At 36.7% G+C, this 17,723-nt stretch overlaps 1 protein-coding gene across 3 annotated transcripts; it reads left to right on the top strand.

Moving 5' to 3' along the window:
* Positions 1-1,083: 1,083 nt before the first annotated feature.
* On the top strand, positions 1,084-17,577 carry LOC110371506 (TBC1 domain family member 9). 3 transcript variants are annotated; one of them, XM_064036419.1, is made up of 19 exons: positions 1,084-1,299; positions 1,383-1,549; positions 2,479-2,646; positions 3,000-3,096; positions 3,545-3,808; positions 6,024-6,288; positions 7,598-7,800; positions 8,288-8,420; positions 8,714-8,993; positions 9,281-9,474; positions 10,080-10,274; positions 10,709-10,858; positions 11,361-11,549; positions 11,882-12,061; positions 12,578-12,786; positions 13,244-13,356; positions 13,711-15,018; positions 15,581-15,684; positions 15,973-17,577. In XM_064036419.1, exons 1-19 carry the CDS (start codon positions 1,256-1,258, stop codon positions 16,192-16,194), a joined length of 4,485 nt encoding a protein of 1,494 aa, XP_063892489.1. In that variant the 5' UTR covers positions 1,084-1,255; the 3' UTR covers positions 16,195-17,577. The 3 variants fall into 3 exon arrangements, with proteins under 3 accessions (XP_063892489.1, XP_063892488.1, XP_063892490.1); XM_064036418.1 differs by having other exon boundaries at positions 15,581-15,690; XM_064036420.1 differs by having other exon boundaries at positions 1,085-1,299; positions 8,300-8,420; positions 15,581-15,690.
* The last annotated feature ends 146 nt before the right edge of the window (positions 17,578-17,723 follow it).

The following is a 17,723-nucleotide window of genomic DNA, read 5'->3' as shown; positions in this document are numbered from 1 at the left end:
TCTTAAAATATGACACAAAGAAAAAAAAGAACATCAGCGTTTTACTTTCAAGGTATCTGACGGACATTCACTGTCGATAATAATCAGAATTTAGTGAAAGTAAATTGAAGCGATCATTTACAATGATATTTCCAAAGGACCTCATACGTTATTACGACCAAATTGAAAATTTACTGAAAAATGCTGGAGTTATTGCCGGGTAATCTGAAAATCAAATATAGTCATAGTATTTTATTGCAACCAATCTTTATCCAGTTTTGGTAGTCTGACCTCCGCGTTTTTTTTTTTCAAAATTTCGATATACATTTTAAGGGGCCTCGCAAACAGCGTGTTCTGTTCTTCGTTTACAGTACCTTATTATTTATTACTGATGTATCACTTCATCTATTCGGGAATAAATGGTGGTGAATAGAGTTTTCTAATGAATACTTGGCAACGCTACAACAACTTCTGCCTGCATAGGTACAATAACATGTTTTTATTGTTTCAGAAAATCTGGTCGACATATGAAATTTCCATATACATTTTCAGCAAAAGTTGCTCAATTTCCGTTATTTTTTTACCTAAAAAATAATTGGATTTGGATGCATTATCCTCTCGGTGCATTAGGAGGCTTCTGGGCTTTCAGTAAAATTCATAAAGTTGTCAATTCCGAATCTAATAAAAGAAGCTGGGCAGATTCCCAAAGAAGAGCTGCTGAGAAAGAAGAACATCATTAATTAACTATCTTCTGGAAACTACATAGTATGCCTTCTTCGGTTTATCTGAATCTAAGAAATTATTAATCTAAAGTCATAATATATGAACTCACATTTTCACTGCATTTAAACTGCGAATAAATTATACAAGTGATTTGAGTTTTTGGTTTTATTTTAGTAGATGCTTAAAATGAAAAATATAGTAAACAAGAACTAAAATACCAATATAAAAATACCAAATAGATTTCTACAAGATTTCAACTTTTATGAAATGTTAAGTATATTATTCTGTTCAGCGCTATATAAAATTGACCAAAATAGGTATTTTTTTTTTGCGGAGCTTGTATATGAAACGGTGAAAGGGTCATGTTTCAAATCAGACATTTAGACAAAATGTCAATAAAACAATTAAAAAAACGTAGTGTCAAAAGATATTTGTTGTTTGTGTGATCATCTTGGTAAAAATTGTTTTTGAAAACATTTTCGTTGTTCTAACGATGATTGTAGTAATCAAAAATTAATTAAGATTTATAGACGGTATTAAGTGCATAATCGATATGTGGGTTAAGCCTCAAGAAATTTTCATAAAAACTGCGCTTTGGTAATTATGTTTACGATGGCCGCTTATCGTAATGAATTAAACTTGATTGTGAAATTGTGCTAATATTTTCGTACAATTTGTAGGGATACTGATGAAACGACTTTGTACTTCGTCCTGCAGAGAAGGAAAGGGCATGGCAAGTCGAAAGGTTTCTCCTCGCTTCTCGTTGGTACTTTAGATAGTGTTCGAGATACAAAACCAGCGCCCTACCGAATTTTACATCAGACACCTAACTCAGAAGTATATTATGGTATGCGTTTTATTCTACAATAAATATTTATGTAACTACTATTTAATTTTATTAGGAATCCAACCACTGAGCAACTATGTTAAGGATCTTTGTACCAACTCACACACTAATTCTATTTGGCTATGCTTTGGAAAAAATATTTGTTCATATAATCAACAGTTACTTGTCAAACAAACATGAGAAAATGATAATTATTCTAGCCACTATAATTTTAATTCTTTTATTGAAATAGTCATCTGTTTAAACATGGGTACAGCCCTTTATTTAAGAGAGAAATAAGTGTGTAAATAAATGCTTAAATGTTGTGTGCTAATTAGTGATAAACAAGGATAATACAACTGATATAATTAAGTCAAATTAATACCTTCTACAGATATATGACTCACTATGTTATGATACTTTCCTTATAGTTTTTCTGTGATAATATTGATCAAGATTCTATTATATCTATAGAAGTTACAACACTTCTATCTAAACCATAATCAAAGAGGATATGCAACACTTTATAAAATAGTCAACTTGTACAATACTATTACAGTGCAGGGCAGTGCAGTCTTAAAATTAAACGTGACATTCAAGACTTACTTAGCTGTCACTCTGTACAAAATGTTGCAGATTATGTCACCCTTTACACGTTGTATGTCAGAGCTCAGATACACATGGGACACAATTGATTTTCAATTGTTTTATATAGCTTGTATGTTACAAGCAGTTAACCCATAGTTAGGGTGCATCTACACGGCGCAAATAGTTGGCGTATATTGACGCTCATGTGCAGGTTACATGCATTTAAAAAACATGCAGTTCTAGAGACTTGCGCATGTGCCAAAGCAAAATACCCACCCGCATGCTCTTGTAACTTGCGCATGTTACGTTGCTCCAGTTACATGCACCCTTAAGGCTTTTCTATCATTATATATTGATTACAGTGATAGCCACTGCTCTAACCGAGCCAGAAATACGCCAGGATTGGCAGTGGCTGTTCGAGAATGTTTGTCCAACATTACACTCATTTGATACCGAGGAAGAGGTCACTGAGTTTGTGTGCTGTAAAATAAATTCTATCATCGCTACAGAGCAGGAGACTTTTACTGAGGGTATGTCATTTTATTCTGTTTACTTAGTTATATGAAACATTATCTGTACTAATATAATAAAGAGGCAAAACATTTTTATTTGCTGGTTTGTATTCTAAAGTCTATGGACACTTTTCAAATCAGTCGAATAGTTATAGAACTAAATTCTTTCCCTGTTGGAAAGCTACACTATTTTTAATAACATAGGTATTTATATATCTACTACTATATTTTATTGAGATACGGGAGATTATCCTGTGGAAGCAGGTGAAACCGTGGTATAACAGCTAGTCTATAAACAATAATTAAAAAAATATATATATATATTCTTAAGTCTCTATTATGTTTCATAAACTTATTTTCCCCTCACATAGATGAAGACACAGTCACATACAAAAATGTGGACTACGAATTCCATGAAAGATTCCGTATGCCCAAAGATGAGAAATTGGTCTGCTACTACTCTTGTAGGTAAGTAACCCATTGTTATTTTTGTTAACTGTCTTCAATATTAATTGGGAAAAAACCTTGCTCGATTGGTGCTAGGTATTTGTTGTTAAGGGTGAATCATACTAGCATTCGCCCGCATTTAGAGTGGCATGGACAAAGACTTGCATAAATTTTAGGTAACGCACGCGAGGTTCGTTGCTTGCAAACGTTACAATATTTTGCGTGAATCATTCTTTCATGTGGTTAAATAGTTATTTTTATAACTTTGAATGAAAACAAGAAATTGAAATTTAGACTTTTACAACTAAGTACGTCTTTGTAAAAGCTATAAATCCTGAAAAAAAAAAAAACTTGCTGCATATATATTTTATAAGATAATATTTTCTCTCAATATTTTTTAATCGCCGTAATATTATGTATGTTTGAGCCTTAGACGACCAGGCCACTATATTCTATGGTAATTTTACAGTTACTGGAAAGGCAAGATGCCCCGCCAAGGTTGGATGTACCTATCAGTCCACTACATGTGTTTCTACTCCTATATATTCGGACGCAAAACTTCTATCAAGATCCGCTGGGCTGACGTCACGGAATTGGCGAAAACCAACAGTCTTTTGTTTCCTGACTCGATTAAAGTGGTTACCAGGGACGGAGAACATTACTTCACATTGTTTTTGAGGAAGAATGAGACTTTCGCTTTGATGCAGCAGTTGGCTAATATTGCTATGAAACAGTAAGTTGCTTTTATCATTCTTTTGTATCACTCTCAGATCATCTTGGTTCAGCAAGTCATACATATTGAAGAAGTAGATAGTTTACTCAGAGTATGCACAAGCGACTTTCAACTAACTGCCAGTATGTTTACCTACTCTTTTTGGCCAATAAACCACAGAAACAATGAAAATTGTACTATTGTTAAGATCAAAGTTTTTAACTGGTTACATGAATGACGAAGTATCTTCTAAATCTAAATCTGGAAATACAGCAGATTATTTTAACAATAGAATTAGAATAATAACAGCTATTCCAATATTTTCCGTTTGTTTATAAAAAAAACTAACAAGCAATTTCCGCTATTGTTCCCAAATACTGCCATTATTTTTCTAATGGTAAAATAAATGGAGTAGGTAATAAATGGAGTAGGTAAGTACTTATATTTTCTTAGCTGAGTGAATTACGTCAGAACACATCTGGTTTTCCGTGTAACGAATTAGAACTATCTCGGCTGGCCTCTATTTGCATACACATCTAATCTGTTAGAACATTGTATTAGACTGTACAATCTAACCAACAGTAGATAAATTGCCATTCATTGGTATTGGTACATAAAAAAACCGGCTAAGTGCGAGTCGGAGTCAAGCAAGAGGGATTCCGTACCATATCTATAAGAAAACAAAAAAAAAATCTTGTATGGGAGCTGCCCAAAATATGTATTTTATTCTAGGATTTAGTAATCGTTGTTATAGCGGCAACAATAATACATGATCTGTGAAACTTCCAGTTGTCTAACTATCACAGTCCACGAGATAAAGCCTGGTGACAGACGTCCGTCTTAGTAACAGGGTCCCGTTTTATCCATTAAGTACGGTACCCTAAAAACTATCTTCGTAAATATATTCAACGGGTCACCGCTGCCAACTCCTTTGTGGGTTTTAGTCTGAATAATTCGGCTTTGAAGGGCAAATGTACATACTTTTTAACCTTAATTAAGTTTGAGTGTTTCCACTGATCTCCATAGGGTGATAATCTGAAAATAATGTTGTATTGTAGGTACTGATATAATAAAGTTTTGTAGATAGGTATAAAGATAGGTAGATTGTAGTGCATGCTGTGTGACTAGGATTAAGATAATGTTGTTTGAAGAGTATCCTACTTGCATTAGTAATTTACATTGCATAGATAACTTGTAACGTCCATGGTGCAGAACATATAAGATAAATAAGTGCATAAGATTCACTTCCATAATGAATAGACATGCGTACCGTGATTTATGAGGTTTTTAGCTATCTATTGAAAATTCGATGCTATATTATTTGACCACCATTTCATTTTATCACCATTCGATGCAAGCAAAATCTCTTGAAACAAAATAGTATTTTTTTTATATTCCAATTTACAGTACCTACGTTAGTCCATTTACTGTGAGCCATTTTTACATTTCAATGCTCGCTTGATGGCAAGGTCGCAGGGACAATTATTTTCAGAAGCTGAGAAAATTGCTCATACGCGATCTTCAAATGTACATCAGTCATGTTGTTCGTTATTAAATCAAAGATTATAGACTTGTTGTATGTAACTATGGCATACAAGATGAATGAAAATTACGCGCCCTTTTTTACATACGACCGCCTTAGTCGACCTTCAAGGTACACTCGACAAGGACAATCGATATTTGCTTATCCAAATTGCGGCAAAAGCAGACAATGATAGTGCCAAATTCCTCTATCTTCAATCAAACTATCTACTTGATTATAAATAACACAAAAACTATGTATAATTTGACTGAATTGACAATACATGTGGCCATGAATTTGAAGATAGGTTCAAATAAAAATTGTCTGGCTTATGAATCAGCTGTTATCAACAATTTGATATTTGATACTGGTGCTATAATTTTATTGATTCGGTTTTGTTTTGTTAAATGTGCCTAATTGTTGTATGACACGAGCACTTAAAATGTACCTATTGATTTCGCAATCTAATACGGAATTTATACTGTTTCAAGCCCAGACTCCACCAAATCTCAACGGGTTGAAGAAGTTTTTGAAACCTAATAGAATTCCTCCGTAGGGGAGATAAAATTTGGAAATTTGAAGTCTGGGTCAAAATTTTGTACCCTAATTCGAATTACTGACTTCATAATTCACATTTACGAGGACATAAATATCTATTATCTCATATCCTAAGTATGCTCAAACATTTTGATCACCTTAGCCTTATCTTTCCAGATTAATCGACGATAAGTCAGGATCCTTCAATATTGACAAGGATCTCTTGACGAAGCTTAGCAAAAACGTGCCAAAGAAGCCTTCATTCCTGAAAAGAGATTTGGATGCTAGAAAACAGTCCAATCTCTTTACTTTGAGATTCCGATTACCACAGAATGAAAAGTTGGATGGCACGGAAGAGTGTACTCTATGGACTCCTTACAATAAGAGACATAATTGGGGAAGACTGTATCTGTCGCAGAACTTCATTTGTTTTGATAGTCGGGTAAGTAATATTTTAAGCAATTATGAGATCGTTTTGAACGATTTTGCGGTTTTTATTTAGGTATGTAAATATTTTGTTCAAAACCTATTTGCGACTTACTTTTTGCTTATGTCGAGATTCCAACGCGTGTGCTAAATACTTAAATGCATGCAAATGCTTCTATATGCTTAGTCGTTATATAGATACTGATAAGCAATTTGCCTGAGCGTCATCCTATATCCAAGATAAGCAGTTATCTACAACTAGAACATTAATGCAATTTAAAGGCCATTAGAAGAAACACGAGAAAGTATTTAATAAGACCTAATAAGAAATGCCAAAATACGGCCAGAATTCCCTACATTTTCCATAAAATCGATAAACTTAAACAATATCGATAGCAGATCAATCGACATAATAGATATCGTAACTGATACAATGCCAGACAATGCACTGTTCCATAATAACAACAATAAATATCTGTTAAATACAATAGCACAATTATTATTATGAAATTCATTATCGTTTGTAACATTTCACATGCAATTTTCGACCTTAAGTTAAAGCTATAAGGGTGATTTTATCGAATCTTGACGTAGGCTTAATACGTGGCGTGGTAATATATTATGTGCAAAGTAACGAGTTATTTATTATACCACGTTTGTTATCATTGCTTTTGTGAGTCAGGAGTAGTGTTTATATAACCTTTGCTGTTCTCATTTATCGAAGTACGATTATTTGGTTAAGACTTAGGTTTTGTTGATATTGGTTCTAATGATTTAGCCTATTAGCTTAATGTTATGTAAGTTACGTTAGATACGGTAACCATTTACAAATTAGCATGTCGTTTTGAGGAAACTGGCAGTGGAAATCGGAAACAACTCGTTGATACCTATTTAAAATGCATTTTTATACACTTAATTACCATGTACTTACCAAGGACACTGCTTTGCCTAACCAATTGTTATGTTTTTACCAAATAAACTATGTGGTTTAATCCTTGAATTTATTTACTAGGTATTCCTCTTTATAGATAACAACTTCCGCCCGCGGCTTCGCCCGCTGTTATATCGCGTTTCCAAGAGAACTCTTCAAAAGTCCGGGATAAAAACTAACCTATCTTTCTCAAGGTCAACTCTATCTCTGTACCAAATTTTATTAAAATCAGTTTAGTGGTTTAGACGTGAAAGCGTATCAGACAGACAGACAGTCAGACAGAGTTACTTTCGCATTTATAATATTAGTAGGGATATTGTAACAGCCCGGCCGTATTTTTCATTTTTTACACCTACTTTGTTACGTCCCTATAGTTTCCAAAACTAATTTCTAGGTCCGCAATCTAGTCCGTCTCACAATACCTCTCCGTAACGTCCACCAAGTGGAGCGAGCTGACTCCGGAGGCACTGGTTCCTCAGGAGATTCTGGCAGCATCCTCATAACAACTGCCCATCATACCAGCTTTCTATTCGGCAATATATCTGATAGGGACTTCTTGGTGCATAAGATATCGGAACTCCTTGCTAAGTTGCCCAAGTAAGTGGACGTTGTTCTTTTTTTTTGCATGGCAATTTTTGACTAATATTGGTAAGTCATTGTAGTTTTCTTTCATTATTAATATTATCTTGGGATCATCATTATCTTTCTTTCAGAAAGCATCTATTCTTTATGAGAACTTATGAGGATTTGATTTATTTTTTGTGTTTTGTCATATGATAAAAAGGCTTGAATTTGTGTGATTTTGATATTGTAATTGGGTTAACTTCGCCATGGGTAAAATTAGAATCCTTTATACCTTCGAAGCCGTATGGAAAAAATTCTTTCAAACTTCTTAAATAACGTGTTAATTCATTAATATCTTTACTGTGTTCTTTCTTTACAGTTTTCTAAGCATTTGCCTTTAACAGGGAGCTAACCAGCATGTTGAACGTTGCAGCCATCGCTAACATCGGTTTTCGACTTTGGGACTTATATATTTAAGGTTTATTATTCCGTGTACTAATAGCAATGCGTGAATATGCAGTGATGTGTACAGGGAGAAGGCGACTAAGGCCGTGGCTCAGACGGAGGTTGAAGGTTGGACACCGCAGCCGCCGCTCATGACTCTCTTCAGAACTCACCAGACTTCGCCTATTAAACAGATACAACAGAAAAAGGTTAGTCGGAGAATTGACAGGTTTTTGGTGTAAGTGACATTTATTAAAGGTTGATTACTTTTGGATGGATTACACTTGAAAAGGGCTATTTAAAATATATGACCTCTTATGAGCTTTGAGTACAAAACACGCTAAAAATATTCGGAAAGCAAAATATTTCCACATTTTTTTAGACATGGTATTACAAATTGTCTTTAATATCTATCTTTTATTTATGATGCATTAGGCACATGACTTGTAGCTGAACCTCTTTATTCTATCTGTATAAAAACACTAGGCAAACTTTTTCACAGGAGAAGCAATGGGAAGACCATATGGCCGAAGTGGGCCGAGGAGTCAGCATGTACCAAACCACAGAAGGCAGCGAACTAGTCGTCGGCGGAATACCAGAACTATTAAGAGGAGAACTTTGGAGTGTCTTCTCAGGCTCCATACTACAAAAAGCACAAAATAAAGGCCTATACGAAAGACTGGTGAACAAAGCTCTGTCGACTAAGAATCAGGCGAACGATGAAATTGAAAGGGATTTGCATCGGTCTTTGCCTGAGCACAGGGCTTTTCAGAATGATGTCGGTAAGATATAATTTTTTTAAAGCCTAATTACATAATATACATACACACATAACATAATTAATAAACAGTGAAAATCTTAGCATTAATCGATTCACCAATATTACTATAGTAATATTTTTATGTTCCATCAACAACTTTACGATCTCAAATCGGCGAACGCGCGAGACATATTTGATTTTCTATTGTCTTGTAATTAACGGCGTAACAGCGGTTAATAGACTTCACATACACACAATATCAATTAATAAATTCCAAGTTTTAATAAAACTATTTCCATATATTTCCAGGTATATCAGCGCTTCGACGCGTCCTATGCGCATACGCACTAAAGAACCCACAGATAGGTTACTGCCAAGCAATGAACATAGTCGCTTCAGTATTGCTAATATATTGCCCTGAAGAACAAGCCTTCTGGCTTCTAGCTACCATATGCGAGACTTTGTTACCTGATTATTATAATACTAGGGTGGTTGGGGCTTTGGTAAGTTAATCTTATGAATATTTAATATTTTGTTTCGTTTTTCCTGCAAGATAAAAATTAGCCTGTCCTTTCTCAGGATCTATACTATCTGTCTACCTTTAATTCAAATCATCAAATTTCATTACTTTTGGCGTGAAAGCCAGATAGACAGAGGAAGGCTTTACTAGTATCATAAATGCCTCTTTTAATGGGAGGCATAAAACAAGATAAATATCAAGATCACAACAGCAGTAGCGTAGCGTTCAGAAGGAACCGAGTTCATCGGTTGTAGTGGTATTGGTAATGACAATTGTTAACCTGAAAAGCAGATTCCCACAAAGTTTTAAGGGCTGCATGTGCCAATACATAATACCTAAACTTGCGGGCGGCAAAGTTGCCTCCTGCCCCGGGAGGCGAATAGCCACACTAGCCACTGCAACAGTTAGTAAAAAAGCGTTATGAAAATTTTCATAAAAGTAGCATGCTGTATTGAACTTACTTTTTCGATGACCTCTGACAAAGAATACCAGACTTGATTCATAGGAATTTAATTTAAGATGAAACATCTCTCTAAATTCGCATTTATTTTACCAACGAAAATATTTCCTTTCATACAAACTCCTCAGGTTGACCAAGGCGTACTCGAAGAGTTGACTGAAGTCCACCTACCAGAACTTCACGCCAAGTTAGACGAATTGGGCATGATGAAGATGATCTCCCTCTCCTGGTTCCTGACGTTATTCATCAGTGTGATGCCGTATGAGTGTGCTGTTAACGTCATGGACTGCTTCTTCTATGATGGTGCTAAAGTAATTTTTCAGGTTTGTGGAAAAAAACACTTTTTGAATCTTTCTTTTTAGTAAAGTTATTTTGTTCTGTCTAAGTATCTATAAAATGAAATGTTTTTATTGATATTGTCGTTCAGAAAATATTTTTCTATACCTACTCAAATAGGTACTGTTATCGACTGTCCAATCCAAGATATTTTATTTATCGTATATGAAATTAAGGTATAGACGTCACTGTAACTGTATGTTTTTGCTCCACGTATCTTCTTTATTATTTTAATGTTCAATTTTATTTTTGTTTTAACATTTCTTTTTCTTATTATAAAATTATAAAATCTTTATAAAAAAATACTTTTGTTGGTGTTCAAGTACTCAAATCTAATAAGCCATTCCACATAGACATAATAACCAGTTTTTTTGTGCAATGTTTTTTTTACCTTACCTAACACTTATTTTGTATTTACCAGGTAACTCTCACAATACTAGATATAAACCGAGACAAACTCCTCAAATGTACTGAAGATGGACAGGCTATGCAGGTCTTGAATGACTACCTTCAAGGCATATACAATGAAGAAGCCATGGCTTTGTCTACGGAACCAAGGACCGCTGAGAAGGTAAGTTAAACTTATTGAAAAACATTTTCAATAGAGATTGTTTACTGAATGTAGGTTGAATTTATGAAGTAGGTGTAGTATTGAATGTAGGTTATTATTGAAAAAATGTTTAATCACCATTTAATTTAGGGAAGGAAAATAAAGACAAAATTATAGGAAAATAAAAAATTAATTATTTACTCGATACCTAAATTATGTATTTAATTTATGTTATTGTATGAAACACGTTACACGACTATAACTTATGTAATCAAGGGTTTGCACAACAACTTTGAATTTCTAAACCGTGCAAATACATTAGAGGAATCCGATATTGTACAAAGGCAAACGTTCATCAACAACATGTAAGTTTTCTTAAAACAACTGTCATAAAAATATTGACGTCTAATATGCAAATTAAACAGTATTTTTAAGAACACGACGTTTATGTTATCTGCGAAAATGGGTCTCGGTAAACTGTAATATCACATACAGCTGAAAATAATTTTCAATTTTTCCACAGACAATAAAAATCCAAGAGCTAATATACCAGTCCTACCGTTCATACGGCAGCAGTGTTTCAAGTGAGAACATAGAACATTTGAGACTGAAACACCGATTGAGGGTAGTTAGACAGTTAGAAGATAGTCTTGAGAAGAATACACTCAGAGCTTTACAACAGGATAAACTTCTGGAGTTGAATGAGTTACAGGTTAGTATAGTTTCGAAAAACTACCTATTTTTATTTATATGGGACTGATCAAAAGTGGTGGAAGGTGAGTGAACGAGAAGGAAGAATACAGGTCAGAGAGTGAAAAACATAATTGTTGTTTTCACAAAATATATTCTCTTATTTTTCTATAAATAAATGGATGCGATGACTTATACAATATTGAGCATGTAAGTCAATCTGTGTCTAAGATTTTGGTTTTTTGCAAAAAACATACCTGGCTACTCAGCAAAACTTAAGTTTTATGCACCTTAACAATCTCAAATGCCTATTATTCTCCCACAAAAATACTATAACCATATTCTTCTCCCTAGGAATTACTAAGTGCCATTCGCGAAGAACTTCTATGGGCAAAGAGAGTGCCTTGTGAACGATTAGAAGCTCCATACGAGTCATATAGACTGGATTACACGCAATTCAAAACTTTGTACTTCGCGTTGTCGCCGTGGGCTAAAGGAGATTTTGCTGAAGCTATCACTGCTAGGATGTTTAAGGTTAGTATCATATAAATCGTAAGATTAACTAATTAGGTATATATTGTTTTGATTTGTTGAACTTATGTCCGAATAGTAAAGCGCCGCTCAATTTGAAATACAGCTTTAACATAATTCTACTTATGCAAGTTGTTGTTATAGAAAGACTTTTAAGTAACACTTAATTTGATGTTTGTCCAAGTGTCCTAGAATACCCTTCTGCAAGGTAGATTATCAATTTTGAGTTGATATTTTTATTAACTTGACATAGAATCCATTTGTGATAATTATAATTTCTAATAAACTTAATAACATTCGACGTGAAACTGATATGTAGTAAAAAAGACTTCGATAGTTCTCTTATGTTTCCAGCAAGTAAATTAACGATGGTTATCCAATATGAAGTGTGGTTAAATCAAATCGATGTGATTTGTGTCAAAATGTGCTTTGATCATTACAACCCTTTTAGATACTACTTCAAAACTACAGTTCTATATCCAATCTTTTATTAACCTATCTATATGTTGATCTTTCTAGCTAATGGACTACGACGAAGACGGCCTAGTAAGCGCCCGCGGTCTCAGCGTAGCCCTAGGGCTGTCGACCCGCGCGGAGGCGGCGCGGCGGCTGCGCGCGCTGTACTGTGCGCACGCGCCGCCGCTGCTGCCGCGCCGGGACCTCAGGCCCACGCACTTTACTGATACCGGAGAGGAGTTAGCTGCCGATGCTATATCGTTCTTTGATACGTAAGTCTTTTAAAATGAAACTCTTATTATTATTACATCGTTCCAAAAATTTTTGGTTGTGTGTTGCGTTTCGCGTTGCGACAAAAAAATATGAGTTTTTAAACTGAGCTTTTCAACAAATAAACTTTAATAGGAACTTCTTTTTAGTTAAAACTGCACGCGGCATTTTTTTTTTCATTTTATAATTTCCTCGCTGAGATGGGATGGAATTATCTTTGCCCATGAGCGCACCAGTTTATTTCTTTACATTCAGTAATTTCCTCGATAAGGTGCGGTGAAAAGTTACGTGTTGCACTCGAGTGCAAAGATTTTTAGATTTTTCACCTTGTGCTCTTTTGATTCCCTCACTTCATCAAAATTTAGCCCGAGGTTAAATTCAACTTTGCGCTCTTGTATAACAAAAAAATATTATTTATTTTTAAGTTTCGTTTAAGAAGCCTTCTATGTTATTTCACAGTGCTGAAGATGAGCCCGTGTCTCCGGAGCCGGGACCACTGCAGCGTTCTATAAGCGAAATGTGTGGTGATGGCCTGCCCATGGACAAGAGCGATTCTGATAACAGTCAATTGGGTAAGCTATAACTTTAGGATAGAATTTTTCGTTAAGGAGTCAATCTTTGTATGTCAAGGATAGTACAGTTGGTAGCTAACATTATATTCTGATGTAGGTGCAGGGTATATTACTGCCAATTTTCTTCTGAATTTGTTCACTTGTAATTGCGTGACCCTAAAATCAAAACACATAAAAGTTTTGATTTCACGTCATAAAATATTAGTGTGACTGTAAAGTGTATGTAACTGTTCTTTACTGTCATTTTACTAGCTAACAAACCACAAAAAATCCACTAGTCATTTGACTGTTGGAAGAATTTCCCTCCTATTATCAGCCATCACTCACCATTGTCATTTTTTTCCCACAATCCAGGCACGTACATAACAGCGGAGAGCGTACGAGCCTGCGGGCTGGCCGGGCTCGGCAGCGGCGCCAGCACCCCGGGCGCCGCGCCCGCCGCCCCCGCCCTGCCGCGCGACCACTTCCTGCAGCTGCTGGCCGTGCTGCACGACCTCACGCAGCGACAGCCTGATGTGTACGAGGCTGTGGTGCTGGCAGGTACTGTAGCTTGTTACTGCGACCACTTCCTGCAGCTGCTGGCCGTGCTGCACGACCTCACGCAGCGACAGCCTGATGTGTACGAGGCTGTGGTGCTGGCAGGTACTGTAGCTTGTTACTGCGACCACTTCCTGCAGCTGCTGGCCGTGCTGCACGACCTCACGCAGCGACAGCCTGATGTGTACGAGGCTGTGGTGCTGGCAGGTACTGTAGCTTGTTACTGCGACCACTTCCTGCAGCTGCTGGCCGTGCTGCACGACCTCACGCAGCGACAGCCTGATGTGTACGAGGCTGTGGTGCTGGCAGGTACTGTAGCTTGTTACTGCGACCACTTCCTGCAGCTGCTGGCCGTGCTGCACGACCTCACGCAGCGACAGCCTGATGTGTACGAGGCTGTGGTGCTGGCAGGTACTGTAGCTTGTTACTGCGACCACTTCCTGCAGCTGCTGGCCGTGCTGCACGACCTCACGCAGCGACAGCCTGATGTGTACGAGGCTGTGGTGCTGGCAGGTACTGTAGCTTGTTACTGCGACCACTTCCTGCAGCTGCTGGCCGTGCTGCACGACCTCACGCAGCGACAGCCTGATGTGTACGAGGCTGTGGTGCTGGCAGGTACTGTAGCTTGTTACTGCGACCACTTCCTGCAGCTGCTGGCCGTGCTGCACGACCTCACGCAGCGACAGCCTGATGTGTACGAGGCTGTGGTGCTGGCAGGTACTGTAGCTTGTTACTGCGACCACTTCCTGCAGCTGCTGGCCGTGCTGCACGACCTCACGCAGCGACAGCCTGATGTGTACGAGGCTGTGGTGCTGGCAGGTACTGTAGCTTGTTACTGCGACCACTTCCTGCAGCTGCTGGCCGTGCTGCACGACCTCACGCAGCGACAGCCTGATGTGTACGAGGCTGTGGTGCTGGCAGGTACTGTAGCTTGTTACTGCGACCACTTCCTGCAGCTGCTGGCCGTGCTGCACGACCTCACGCAGCGACAGCCTGATGTGTACGAGGCTGTGGTGCTGGCAGGTACTGTAGCTTGTTACTGCGACCACTTCCTGCAGCTGCTGGCCGTGCTGCACGACCTCACGCAGCGACAGCCTGATGTGTACGAGGCTGTGGTGCTGGCAGGTACTGTAGCTTGTTACTGCGACCACTTCCTGCAGCTGCTGGCCGTGCTGCACGACCTCACGCAGCGACAGCCTGATGTGTACGAAGCTGTGGTGCTGGCAGGTACTGTGTACTTTATCTATCTATCTATAAATATAAAAATGAAACCTGTTTTCCGTTGTCACGACATACCATGAAAACGGCTTGACCGATTTGCCTGAAAATTAGAGGGGAGGTGACTTAGACCCGGGAGAAGGTTTTAGGATAGTTTTTGTCACCATCCGGCTACGCGACGCGGGTGAAACCGCGGGCGAAAGCTAGTTAGATTATAAACAAGCTAACACCATCCAGCACGACAGATAAAATATGGCCTATAGATGTTACCCGGGGATAGTGTAGCTAACCAAAAGTGAGATTAAATCGGTCACTGAACTGTGATGCCTTTTGGGTACAAAAAAATATTATCCTCTTTGTTATATAAGTATAGAAAACACTACTGCGCATATGAAAGTCGAATGATGAATATTGTACCACCTCTCCCAGGCTACTATCAAAAGAGTTAAGGAATAATTTTGTTTCACAGGTACTCTTCTATTGCAACTGGGTGAACACAACCATCGCCCGCTGCTGGACCGTGAGATCTCACAAGACAGCTTGTTCCTAGCTGCCGCCGCTAAGCAACCTGAGGTACAGGTAAGTTCACCTTTAAAAGTCTTTCTAAACCAAACAAGTCTACCAAAATTAAAAAAAGCTAGCCCTTAAAAGTTTTAAAATATTGTTGTATAATAAACTTCAATAAAATTTGATTAGGATCCCCTGTAATGATAGTTGTATTTTGTAGTAACATAAATAAATTCTTCAACAATATACATATATTACATTCTATGCATCGTCAGCATTCAAAGTCATTCTATAGCAAAAATATTACTCTGTTCTGTTATTCGAGATTTAAAATTTCAATTATTTCCAATCTAGCTGGATCCCAACGGCAACGCAACTGAACCCGAACAAGAAAGCCAAAAGCCCTCACCTTCCAAAGAAACCGAGCCAGAAGGGGTCTGGTCGATCACTTTAGAACAATTCCTAGCCACCATGCTAGCCCAGTCTGCTCTCGAAGAGTTCTTTAATGAGAAGGTGTCTATTCTACCAGCTTTGGAACTGCTGAGACAGAGGGACAGGTTGCAATCGGTTTCATAGCTGGTAGAGATAGCCGGGTTGCTTGGAATAAGCCTCTAAACCCTGCTAATGAGAAGTTGGTTCTGATTTCTGAAGGGAGTTCAGTTGTCGATAGTATAAGCCGGCTAAAGTGAATAGTAATGTTACTAAATACAATGATTACACTAAAGCTGACACTTGTATTTAGCTTTTTAAGCTTCTTGTATGGAAATCATTTGATTTGTTAAAATATAGTGCTTTAACTTGATCAATCTGCTGTCGTCGACTTGTTCATTTCTCTACACGAAAATCAGTAAAAGCCAATAAGCAATTCAGTCGGTTTATATTCATATCGACAAAATGTTTGACGACCTTTTCGCTTTGATAGTTTTGAACATGTATTTAATCTGTTATGGTCTGTCCTTTTTAAATATATTTTAAATTGTACATCCAGAATGAATCTGTAACAACATTTGGAACTTACGAGCGTTATCGTGAATTGTTCAAAAATATTAAATGAAGGATCTTGTAAACAGTCGCGATTTGAAATTGCCTTAGTATGTGTTAGATTGTATGTGTTCACCTAACCTGCTATGTACCACGCAGTTATTTTAACTAGCTTATTTTGTGTAAACATATTGTATATAGAGCTTAAGTATATAAATATAGGTACTGGAATAATTACGATTTCTTTTCAAAATTAAGAGATATGTGGACTTTTTATATTGTTTCAAATGTTTGTCTTGTCGATGGAGATACAATAAGGCCTTGATTACATGCAGATAATTTTATTAAAAAAAACCTCAAAAGTAGTAATATCATGTATGAATTCCATAGAAAAGTATTTAGGAATATAATATTAAAAAGTATTTTTCAAGGCAAACATTTCGCTGAACATTCCAGAATTGTTACTTTAAGTATTTTTTTATTATTAACGATGATTTTACTAGGTATTTGTATTTATCGGTGCTTCAAGATATTGGTACGTTACAGGAAAATAACATACAAAAACGTAAATTATATTTATAAACATCGCCAGATAGACAAACGGTATTGTTATTTTTGTACTTACTTTGGACAAATGTTCTCTTCATCTGACTTTGAGAATATTGACTGTAACTCCTCGATTCAAAAACGAAAACATTATGATTTATAATCTTATCTACCAGTACCGAGTAGTTTATTATAAATATACCTACATATACATAGCCATATTAATTGTAAGTTTAGTCTAACATAAACAAATTAACCTTTGTACCTAAACTACTAAAGTGTATTTAAAAGAATTCTCTAACCATGTAACACTAGGTTTAGTACAAATTAGCATTTTCTGTATATTATATAGGACTTATATTGATACCTTTTACTTAGATGTCAGCTTTGCTTCCAAATAAGTTATTTTCATACGCTTTTAAAGCAAAATTTTAGAAAACAAAAAAATATACCTTTTTGATTTGTATGTATAGAGGTTGAGTGTATGTTCCCATAGGATAAATAAATATGTATATGTACATAACAGTGCCTATATACACCGACACGATTATAGTGCTTCAGAGACTAACGCTTTGCAA

The sequence above is a fragment of the Helicoverpa armigera genome, chromosome 9 (assembly GCF_030705265.1).
Source record: "Helicoverpa armigera isolate CAAS_96S chromosome 9, ASM3070526v1, whole genome shotgun sequence".
Taxonomy (NCBI): domain Eukaryota; kingdom Metazoa; phylum Arthropoda; class Insecta; order Lepidoptera; family Noctuidae; genus Helicoverpa; species Helicoverpa armigera.
The sequence above is the reverse complement of the archived record's forward strand: the minus strand, read 5'-3'. Positions and strand labels throughout refer to the sequence as shown.

Excerpts from the sequence above, each read along its gene's own strand:
- LOC110371506 (XM_064036418.1), top strand. The coding sequence starts at position 1,256 with ATGTGGGTTAAGCCTCAAGAAATTTTCATAAAAACTGCGCTTTG. Across the intron at positions 2,647-2,999 it reads GCAGGAGACTTTTACTGAGG|ATGAAGACACAGTCACATAC; the intron begins GTATGTCATTTT and ends CCCCTCACATAG. Across the intron at positions 15,019-15,580 it reads CGAGGCTGTGGTGCTGGCAG|GTACTCTTCTATTGCAACTG; the intron begins GTACTGTAGCTT and ends TTTGTTTCACAG.